This window comes from Megalops cyprinoides, chromosome 9, assembly GCF_013368585.1.
Source record: "Megalops cyprinoides isolate fMegCyp1 chromosome 9, fMegCyp1.pri, whole genome shotgun sequence".
Classification (NCBI taxonomy): domain Eukaryota; kingdom Metazoa; phylum Chordata; class Actinopteri; order Elopiformes; family Megalopidae; genus Megalops; species Megalops cyprinoides.
This window is the reverse complement of record NC_050591.1, coordinates 6,418,615-6,430,196: the sequence shown is the minus strand read 5'-3', so window position 1 is coordinate 6,430,196 and position 11,582 is coordinate 6,418,615. Positions and strand designations below refer to the sequence as shown.

General features: G+C 43.9%; 1 protein-coding gene across 1 annotated transcript in view; it reads left to right on the top strand.

Annotated features, from left to right (window-relative positions):
• Window positions 1-6,112: 6,112 nt before the first annotated feature.
• Window positions 6,113-11,582, top strand: part of elna (elastin a) — a 32,261-nt gene continuing 26,791 nt past the window's right edge. The window contains exons 1-4 of the mRNA XM_036536524.1: window positions 6,113-6,116; window positions 8,273-8,320; window positions 8,416-8,496; window positions 8,700-8,738. Of these exons, the coding sequence (XP_036392417.1) occupies window positions 6,113-6,116; window positions 8,273-8,320; window positions 8,416-8,496; window positions 8,700-8,738 (172 nt within the window). The remainder of the gene's footprint in view (window positions 6,117-8,272; window positions 8,321-8,415; window positions 8,497-8,699; window positions 8,739-11,582) is intronic.

Sequence of the window (11,582 nt, the reverse complement as noted above, 5' to 3'; positions counted from 1 at the left end):
AGGAAAATGATTCCCAGCCAACTCTGGATAGGAAATTTTGTTTGGTGCACATGCTTTGGAAGTCTTTAATTAGGTCCCTGGAGTACACTGCTTTTGTGCTTTCTTTTCCTCACAAGAGAATTTTAGTCCATATATTGAAAGGAAACAATATTAGAAAAAATTTTACTGGAAATGGTTTGCAGATTATATGAATGGAGAGAAAAAGAGATGAGGTGAAATCAGGACACACCAGGTCAATTACAGGTCAAACCAGGTTAAAGCAAATCTGACTGCAACAATTTATTTCTTACATTGTACATATTTCTCTACTATTTTTTAACTTAATTGTTAAGATTACAGATAGGGTTACAGTTGTGGTTGGGCTTGGGGTTGGCTTAGAGTTAATTGCGTATGTTTTACGGTTTAATAATTTGTTAGACCATAAATCAGGTGTTTGTTTTCAGCATAGTGAGTTCACAGGGTGGATTTAGCTGCTAATTTGTTAGTACCCTCTTAAATGGCTGCTCATCTGGTCATTACTAGAGCAAGGTATTTTTTGGGTGTGTCTATGCCGAAGTGGCAGCCTCTTCTCTCAGCCTTGTAGTACAAAGACAAGGGAGTCTGTCTGTGGAAGTCCATCTAGAGAGGTCACCAGGGGAGTTTTTTTACCGTTTCTTACATTATCATACCAGTACACTAACAGTAACTCAGGGAGGCCGTGGGTATGTGTTGGTATTGGATTGGAATGGTACAGTCCTCTTGGATATACACAAACACACATAATTGTTTTTTTTTTTTTTTTTGTAGATAAATGAATCAATTGGTATTGATTGGTATATTGGTATAACTTGATATCAAAAGATTTTGATAAATATTTTAATAAAAACACATAATACATTAAATAAGGTATATACAGTTGCAGAAAGTGATACCAAATATATGAATAGAATTTACACAAATACCATAAAGTAAGTAATGTGAAGTTATAAAAACATGTAAAATCATTTGTATGTTTAGTGTTTAAACTAGCTGTTGGGGTTAGATTTAGAGCTAGGGGTTAAGGTTAGGAGTAAGGGTCATGGCTGGGGTAAGGGTTAGAAGGTTAGGTTTAGGGGTGGGATTAGGGTTTAGTCTCTTCTTTGAGATCTGGGCAAATAAAAGCTGTGTCCTCGCTTGCTTTGTTGAACATTGATTTTTTTTTTTTGGCTATGTTCTCAGGTAAGGACATTTTCAGAGTGATCAGATTCCAATCCAATAGAACTACCTTTTTGCATACGTCCCCCACCCAAAAAACATAAGGGAACCATGACAGTCTCTGTGGTTCAGGCATTTCTGTAATTACCAATACTTTGCCATGGGAAACTGGTTCAAATAGTTCAACCTTTATTGAAACCATTTGAAATTTTGCAGAAGTTGGAGAGGTTTCAGAGCCATTTTTATAGAAACCATTTAATATTTGAGAAGGTTGTTCAATAGCTTTTAAACATTTTTCCAATTGTTACTGGCACCTTAAAGACTTACTGTGGAAAAAATGTGACTTTTTCTCAGTTGCTGATTGGGGGGTGTGCTGTAAATGAAAGTATAGTCATAGACATACAGGCATGTTAATGTTTTCTATGAGAAAACAGAGCAGAAAGATTATTTCTTGAGTCTGTACGTAGGTTCATAGGTAGCTTAATTATATTTTCAAAGTAGGTATGAATTACTTACCAACAACGTTGCATGTATTGGAAGTCTCAAGATCGTGTTGAATGGGCAGAGCTCTCCTGTCTTCTGCTGTTGCTCTCAGAGGTTGTGATCACTGAGGTAGAATGTGCAGCTTGTCTTAGACTGAGTGAATGTAATGTAATGGGTTCAGGTAGAGCCATTCTCTTTACTCACAATGAGGAATTACAAAAGGGCAGGAAGGAAAGTGATTCAAAAGACGGTTTTCGGGAGGCACTCTGACCTGCCCAGTAATAATCATTTCTCAGCCCTGACTTGTCAGATAAGCACTGTGGAGATGGGCTCTCACTCCATGTGTGGACCAGCTGGAATGTGTTACTAGCATTGCCAGCTTTACATACCACCGCTTGTTGGCTCTTTTATTGAGGTTTTTCGTTGCATGATTTGCACCATAGCTTTGCTTGAGACATAATAAATAATAGAAATAAATGATGAGGTATTTGTGGTCGGTGTGTGTGCCAGAGTAAAGCACACTCACACCGCGAGTGAGGAGCTCAGGGGCCATGAGCCAAACAGTGAGGACCGGGCGTGGCCCTGGCGCCTCTCTGAATTAGGATGGAAACAAACCGAACGACAGTGCAGAACTCTGCGAGAATATCTCAGTAGACATTTAACAGTCACTGTAAGCAGTGCTAACTGGTTAGGATTTGCCGATAGATGGCTGCACAGAGGCAGCAAGCACTTTTTTTTTGGAAGAGGGAAGCCATTTTGCATACATTTGACAACACGGGTCTGTTAAAAAAAAATATTGGTGAGCAAATGATGGTATTTTGTCATAGACACTGTTCCTCTACAGGAAGAACATCAGCATTCACCTCTGAAGAACAGTAGCTGTAACTTTGTGCTTCTTAGTTATAGAGAAAAAGCTTTTATTTGTATACAGTATGGTCCCATTAGGATATCAGGATATCACCTACTCAGTGATAAGAGACCAAAAACCATACCTGATGACTCCATTCCCACAGCTGCTTGCAGGTGCAGAGGGCAAGTGTAACAGCTACCTACACATCAAACAGTTATGTTTCATGTTTTGGATTTCTTATCCTATCCTCAGGAGAGATGATGAATGCTGATATTATATATTTTATGTTAATATAGGGCAATATTAACAATAAGTTTTAACAATAAAAAAATTTTATTGTTAAGACCACAAAACTATTCCAAATACTTATTTCTGCTGCTTCAGGTTGACCAACAGTGGAAACTACCCATGCTAATTTGTTGGCATTTATTGACATTTATGAAATGTTTGATCATATTCAAGAATTGTATGACATGCTGTATGACAGTACTACTGCTTTTCAACTGCATGCGGCACACGGTCATTTCCTCAACTTTTGGGTCAAACTGAGAAGTGTCATCACCACCGCTCGTTTGTGACCCTTGTGACAATGTCACAAACATACTGTAAATTGAGATCTACTTAAAGAAAGGATCGTACTCCCAGCTGAGAGAAAGAGTAGGAATCTTCATAAATAACCCCCACTACCTACTCTTAGGTAGGATTTTTTTTACTCCTGAAAGTACTTTTAGCAGGACTCTTAGGAGTAATTCTGAGAGGATTGATGAACAGGGAGAACATGGGCCTAAGGACAGCACAGCAGGCCCAGGCAGACAGATAGCTAGATTTAGTGCAGTCAGCACCAATGCTATGGATGTTTTTACAGGAGTCTGCAAACAGGGCTCAGTTTTGCTGCCAGCGTTTGGTCATCCAAGCATGTTGGTTACGTCCAAGGATTGTGTAGAGTCTCCACTGACACAGGAACCACAGAATCAACACAGACTTTCTGCCTAGAGAAGAGTTTCTATGGCGCAAAACATATTCAATTTCTTCGCAGCAAAAATGATTATCCAAAATGAGAATGGAAGAGAAGAGGAAAAGTGTGCCAGAAAACTGCTCCAGATATATTTGAGTTTTGGCGGGGATGGCGGCAGAGAGGAACAGGGAAATTTTCTCAGTTCCAGTCCTTCCACCGAGTGGAGTCCGGGGACCTCTCATTCAAACTGTTAGTGAGTCATGCAGAGAAACAAAAGCAAGCTCTCAAAGTCCAGCAACACTGTCCTGAGACAGAGAGAGACCGGCTAATTACTCCCGGATGTTCGGAGATTTGCTCATGTAACAGCAGCATGACTGACGGTGTGAGGTATGTGGAAGTGACAAGACACGGGGGGGAGGTCAATACAAAGTGAGGAGTAATGTTGCATCTGTGGCTCTGGCTAATCTCACATCAGATCATCAGCTACATAACTCCACGCACTCTCATCTCTCTCTCTGTCTGACCTTAGATTAGCACAACAACTTGTAACACACTGTAATTTCTACTTCTCTGGCTGGTCTTAGGTCAGTACAATGGCCGTCCATGCACATTCTCATGTTTGCAGGTGACCTGTGCACCTAGTGTACTGTGACCTCCTCACAGTGAGGGATCCACCTGTGAAAGTAATGACATCACAGCATCAGAAAAACATCTCATTTTAAGGGTTTTTTTATTGGCTTTCTCTCAGCCTACACTATGCATTGTTGCATTGTGATTCAGCAACTACTGCTGAGCCACTGGAGTGAATAAGTGAATGTCTGGGGTGTTCTGGGAAACTCAATAGTTCAGAGGTCAGCGCCCTACTGGGATTGTTCTTGTAGGAGACTCAATGAAAAAATAGTGGCTTTGTCATGCTGTTTGTTATTTTGCTCCCTCCCTGTGTCCAGCCTGCCGAGGTCTAACCTTCATTAAAATAATTGTGCAAAGAGGTCCCTCAGATCTCCCAGGCATTCCACACAGTCAGATTCCAAAGTCCGTGCTGTGTTCTCCTCAGCTGCAGGCAGATATCATGGCTGTGTGCCAGGGAATTCTCCGCTCTCTTAAATTAAACCCTTCGGCAGCTCTACTTGCTCCAGACTCCGCAGCTCTCACACTTGGCCCTGAAAGCCTACAGCTTTTAACACCTCAGGCCTTCTCGGCAGGACCGTATTACTGCATTTCACAAAATTAAAGGAGAAATTTGAAAAGTACAACTTGATTAATGAGCTCATATTCTTCTGGTTAGAGAGAACAAAAGCTGGAGATGACCTTATGTAAACTTGCACTGATCCTGCAGGGGACTAGAGGAAAATCAGGCTGTGCTGCAGTCTGTGGCTCTGTTTCTCTCCTCACTCCTCTGCCAGTGCTCTCTGCTGCTCCCCCCAACCCCCTGCTGCTCTCCCCCCTGCTGCTCCTCCTGTCTGCCTCCTGTCTCCCTGCTGCTCCCCCTGTCCCCCTGGTGCTCCTCCTGTCTGCCTCCTGCCCCCCTGCTGCTCCATCTGTCCCCCTGCTACTCCTCCTGTCTGCCTCCTGCCCCCCTCCTGTCCCCCTGCTGCTCCTCCTGTCTGCCTCCTGTCCCCCTCCTGCTCCTCCTGTCCCCCTCCTGCTCCTCCTGTCTGCCTCCTGTCCCCCTGCTGCTCCTCCTGTCCCCCTCCTGCTCCTCCTGTCTGCCTCCTGTCCCCCTGCTGCTCCTCCTGTCCCCCTCCTGCTCCTCCTGTCTGCCTCCTGTCCCCCTCCTGCTCCTCCTGTCCCCCTGCTGCTCCTCCTGTCCGCCTCCTGTCCCCCTCCTGCTCCTCCTGTCCCCCTGCTGCTCCTCCTGTCCGCCTCCTGTCCCCCTCCTGCTCCTCCTGTCCCCCTCCTGCTCCTCCTGTCTGCCTCCTGTCCCCCTCCTGCTCCTCCTGTCCCCCTCCTGCTCCTCCTGTCTGCCTCCTGTCCCCCTCCTGCTCCTCCTGTCCCCCTCCTGTCCCCCTCCTGCTCCTCCTGTCCCCCTGCTGCTCCTCCTGTCCGCCTCCTGTCCCCCTCCTGCTCCTCCTGTCCCCCTCCTGCTCCTCCTGTCCCCCTCCTGCTCCTCCTGTCTGCCTCCTGTCCCCCTCCTGCTCCTCCTGTCCCCCTCCTGCTCCTCCTGTCTGCCTCCTGTCCCCCTCCTGCTCCTCCTGTCCCCCTCCTGCTCCTCCTGTCTGCCTCCTGTCCCCCTGCTGCTCCTCCTGTGTTGTGTAGTAGTGCTTTCCTTCTCTGGGCTGTAGTCTCGCTGACTTGTTGTGGCTAAGGTTGGGCCAGGGCCAGCCAAGTAATGTCCAGCCAGTTTGTTTTAAATGAACTTCAGCTGCAATGTCTGTGTCACAGACAGGTCTGCTGGTTTGGCCCGAGTATCAGACAGAATAAATCAATGCCCTGCATTCTCTAATGAGCAGCATAATCAATGGGGCTTTCACTGCTGTGAGTTCTGTTGAGTAACAGTAGAGCCAACCATTTACAGGAATTTCCCTGCTTTTGTCTGGTTTGATTCTGTTACAGTTCTGTGTGCATGGGGGCTTCATCACTGATTCCAAATCAGTCTCTTTACTGCAGCACACACTTGTCTGCTGCTGCTCATCCTCAGCAGAGCATTGGACATGGGTTTGAGGGTGATGGTTGTCTAAGGTCTATTGTAATGGTGACTGTGAAAGGCTGTTCCCTCGTGAGGGATAGTGGATGACCAGCTCTAAATAACCATGGATGCTTGAATGAATGTTAATGACTGGATGACTGAATAAATGAATATGATTTTTTTTAATGAGTGTACATGACTGTACAGGACTTTAAGCCTTGGCTGAAGCTGCCATATGTGGCTGTGTTGCTTTTGTTGTATCAGAGACAGTGTTGTGTGGCTGTCCTCACTGCTGATAGCAGGTACAACTGGGATTCTCTGTGAGTTAAACACAGATTCCCTTAGTCCTGGGTGATGAGATTATAGCATCATTCCTCCTGTCACCACCACATAAACCCAACGGCCCTGACAACATCATTCATCCTCTCACAAACCCAACATCCCTGACAACATCATTCATCCTCTCACAAACCCAACATCCCTGACAACATCATTCATCCTGTTCTCCTCTACACAAACACAGGAGGAGAAGAGCAATCCAGCAGGGCCTTCTCGCAGCACCACTCAGGAATACTGATCTGACAACTCGCTGTGTGAATGGAATCAGCACACTGGTCTCGGAGTGATAGCGTGCATCCTTGTGAGCCTCGAGGTTGTGTGTTTTATCAGCAGCCTATTTAAAATGGCCACAGCGTTCCTCTGTCTGGCAGCTGTCAGCAGAGATGGGACCCTTCAAAAAACTATGTCACAGAGCGTATGCTCATAAACAGAGTATTACAAAACAAAATACAAACTATTCATATGTCTCACCTGAATGAAAGCTTATAATAATATAATAGGCCAGCCACTTTCAATTCCCCAGTGTAGTCTGTCAAAGAAGACCTTTAAAAGCTGGACTTCTATTTTGCTTAAGTGAATGTACAGTGATTTTTATGGGAACTGCTGAAGTTAAATTGGTTAAATGTTGTGTGGCAGGAATGTCTCTGAACAGAATTGCAGACATGTGATAGTAAGAATGCTCTTCCTTGTTCTTAGTGAGACTGAAGTTTAGTGGAGGGTTACTTATCTCTTTGGTTGGCACAGATGCAAACATGAGGATGGAAACCGAGACCCCTTTCCCCTATACTCTCTGACTATAGACCCAAATTCTGACATCCAGCTAGTATCAGTGACATGATAATAATATGGTTGCTCTCTGCAGAAATGTTCCAGGCAAACATGGCCTAGAGAATGCTTATGCACATCTGTTTCAATCTAGCAGCTCGATGGCTCCCTCTTGTGTTTAGCAGTGCAGAAAACATGTATTCGTTGAGCATGTGAAATGAGAAATACAGCCGTGCGTCGATTAACGTCCACGATACGTTCTGTGAAATAGGACGTTATGTGATTTGGACGTTGTACAAACACCATACTATATACAGTATATGGTATACTATGTACTGTACCATCATACGCCTGGCAGCGCAATCGCTTTATTTCCATGAGACATGAGATATTCGTGTTGTGTGCGGGAAGCATTGCCTTCACTACGTCTGGTTACGTCCGCTACATTGCGTTCTGCGATCAGGATTTCTAAACTTTATTATAACCTTATGGGACTATGGACGTGACGTATTTCATTATGCCATGGATATTAATATTGTCAGGAGAAATGTCTCTCATTGTAACCTCCAAATGAAGTTGTGATTTATCAAACATATATCTCTTCGAAATGGCTGGTTTACCTATTCAAGATAATATAAGGTATTGCAGAAATGGCAGTAAAAATGGTCAGGAACATTCATTTATGCACAAATCTGCTCTTCTCACGATTTATAGATAAGGCCTATTGTGAATTGGGTCTCGATGGTTTGTCATTTTTAAAAAGTGGGTCCATAGAAAAAAGGTTTGGGAAACACTGCTCTACTGCATTGAGCACAGAGTCCTTCCTCTTCGGCTGGAAAGGTTTGTCTGTGTCAGCCTTTTCCAAGCTGGCCCTGCTATGTGTCTCTGGCAGTTGCCAGGTATTCTGCCTGTGTGTATTCTCACTTAAGGGCCCAGTAGCACTCCAGCTTGTTTTGTGTTGTAGTGACTTCATTGCAATGGTACAATTAGGAGGGTTTGACATGTTTTATGACTTGTTTTTAAAAATTCTCTCTCCCTCTCTTTTCTCTGGCTCTGCCCCCCCCACCCTCTCTACTGTAAGGTTATGGAAGTCTGGGAGCAGGTGTACCAGGTGGAACCAAGCCTGCAGGTGACGTATGAAGTGAAATGTGTGACATGCATGGAAATTACAGGTGACCGTCCTGTTGTTCAATGACTCCAGCACTGCTGTACTGCCATCCTCAGGTGCATATGGGTATGGCGGGTATGGAGGCGTGGGTGGATTCTTTCCTGGAGCTGCAGCAGGACTGAAACCTCAAAAGCCAGGTTAGTGACTGTGTGTCCATGTGTGTGAATGTGAGTGTCTGTGTCTTTGAATGTGTGTGGGTGAATATGTGTGTAGGAAATTTTGTGTGTGTGTGTGTGTGTGTGTGTGTGTGTGTGTGTGTGCGGTTACATGTATGAATGTGTTGGTGTGTACATGAATGTGAGTGTGTCGCTAACGGCCCTGTTTTCCTCTCACCACTCAGGTGTTGCAGGAGGAGGTCTTCCAGGTGGACCAGGTACAGGTGAGGTTGAAGTCGGTGCTCTTCTTCCTGTGCTACACTGGATCTGATTGGCCTGAGTGTGAGAACAGTGGCTGCATCCTAGTCCACATTTTTCAATTTTTTTCATAAGAAGTTCCCTTTAAAATGTCTCGTCACTTGGTTGAGAGTATCCCTATCTGAAAAAGGAAGTGTAACTTGACTTCAGTTGCTCCCTTTGAGCAAGGGCACAAGCTTGGCATCCCAGGGTCCCTTCTTTTCAGCAACCCAGGGTGTGCATTTGCACAGACATCATTCTGCAAATAAGTTTTAAATAGCATTCATGACAGAGGGTATTGCATTTTACTGCATGAATAAACATTGCTTGAGAGCTCAGATTGAACTCCTGAGCACCTTAACCACTGAGCCACTCAGGAGCCCATATTGAGATCATATTGAGAGCATCTAATGTTACATTCTGCAAGTTGATTCAAATTTACCGCCATGCTGTGCCTCAATTTGTACATACTGAGAAAGATCAGTATAGTAGTGGATGTAATTTTTTTTACCAAAAAAAGTAACTTTCAGATTTGTGTTTAATGTTTTTCAACATTGTCAGCATGATGATTCCAACTTAATTTCCAGGCACCACTGCTTCTGCCATTTCCTTGGTTTTAATGTAGAGTCACTTATAGTTTCACATTTCTTTAAGTCACTCTTGTTTTGTCATGAGCCACAACCCTGGAACCATGACAGTGGAGTGTGTCTGAAATGTGCTCCCAAATATCACCCTTCCCCTTCCACCTCAAGTATGTACTTACAGTATGTGACGTTGTAAGTATGGGCTCGTTCCCTCACTTCCCTCACTAACTTATAGAATGGGACAAATTTAGCATGGCTGTAGTGCCTTACACAGAGTAATATGTCTTCTTTATTATGCAGTGGTGATATTTGCGGCTGAATTGAAATTAATTCTACGATTCAAAATGGATATAGAAAATTTCAACATTACAGAAACACAATAATTAAACAATGAAATCACCAACACAGTGCAAGCACATGCATTTTTAATATGTATTTGATTCATCATAAATTTAACTAGGAAAACCCCTTTGAGATTGACATCTCTTTTTGAAGGGGGGCTTTGCTATTTAAACACAGATACAAGCCACGGTTGTCCCTGATGGCTAACCAGATTAAAAACATGTGTGATCCTCACTTATAAAAGTGTGAGATAAACATTTAAAATCAGAGAATGGTATTAACATAACCAATTCAAGATTTTTCCATCTTTTTGGAGCAGAGTAATTGAAAGGTCTTTCCAAAGCTCCATACAAGGTCAGGAAACTTTGAAAACTGAAGCTACATTACAAAGATTCAAGTTTAATAGAGAGATCAAGTGAGAAGTTTCCTATGATGGCCTTGTAAATGAAAAGATACAAGTGAATGGACCAGATTTACAGACGTTAAGCCTGTCCAAGGCCTGTAAAGTGTTAGAAAAAGCATGCATGTACAGTGTGTCATAATTAGTAATAGGTATAAGTGTAGCTGGAACCTTTCCTTGGCCTCAAACATAAAACAGATTTATTTCTGAAATAAAAGCCCAGCTTTACATTCAGTTTCTTTTTGTCAATATGGGTTTAAATGCAGTTTTTCACTTGGGATATTTACACAGGACAGGGTACATGGCCCTCATATATCGCATAATAGAAAGCACGACTGAGTGTTGCCGTGAACACAAGTTTATAATTCTGTTTCAGTCACAGATGTCCATTTGTACTAAAATATCCCCTCACCTAAGGCATTGACAAGTATCAGCAGATCATTAACACAGATGATGTTCCAGAAATGAGCTCCTGAAACTACATTAGTAGTTCTACTGAGTGTTTGGCTGTGTTGGGGATCTGGGCGTTGTTTTGGCAGTGTTAGGGATATGAATGCTATTTTTAGCTGTTTTGGGGTTCTGAGTGCTGTGTTTGACTGTGTTTGGGATCTGAGTGCTGTGTTTGACTGTTGTCGCGATCTGAGTTCTGTGATTGACTTTTTTGGGGATCTGAGCTCTATGTTTCATTGTGTTTGGGATCTGAGTGCTGTGTTTGACTGTGTTTGGGATCTGAGTGCTGTGTTTGACTGTGTTTGGGATCTTAGCTCTATGTTTCATTGTGTTCGAGATCTGAGTGCTGTGTGTGGCTGTGTTAGGGATCTGAGCTCTGTGTTGGGCTGTGTTGGGGATCTGAGTGCTGTGTTTGACTGTGTTGGGGTTCTGAGCCCTGTGTTTGACTGTGTTGGGATTCTGAGCTCTGTGTTGGGCTGTGTTGGAGATCTGAGTGCTGTGTTTGACTGTGTTAGGGTTCTGAAGTCTGTATTTGACTGTGTTGGGAATGTGAGCTCTGTGTTTGACTTTGTTGGGGTTCTGAGCTCTGTGTTTGACTTTGTTGGGGTTCTGAGCTCTGTGTTTGACTTTGTTGGGGATCTGAGCCCTGTGTTTGACTGTGTTGGGGATCTGAGCTCTGTGTTTGACTGTGTTAGGGTTCTGAAGTCTGTATTTGACTGTGTTGGGAATGTGAGCTCTGTGTTTGACTTTGTTGGGGTTCTGAGCTCTGTGTTTGACTTTGTTGGGGTTCTGAGCTCTGTGTTTGACTTTGTTGGGGATCTGAGCTCTGTGTTTGACCGTGTTGGGGATCTGAGCTCTGTGTTTGGCCGTGACATGTCAGGGCCTGGAGCAGGGGGTATGAAACTTGGGGGTGGAACAGGAGCAGGAGGCATTGGTGGAGTAACACTAGCAGCAGAAGGTAAGACCTTAAGACACCAAGCACTTAGGAATTGTGCTATTAATGAATCTGGCTGAAACGCAGATATCCATAAATCACAGCACCATGTGATATAGCA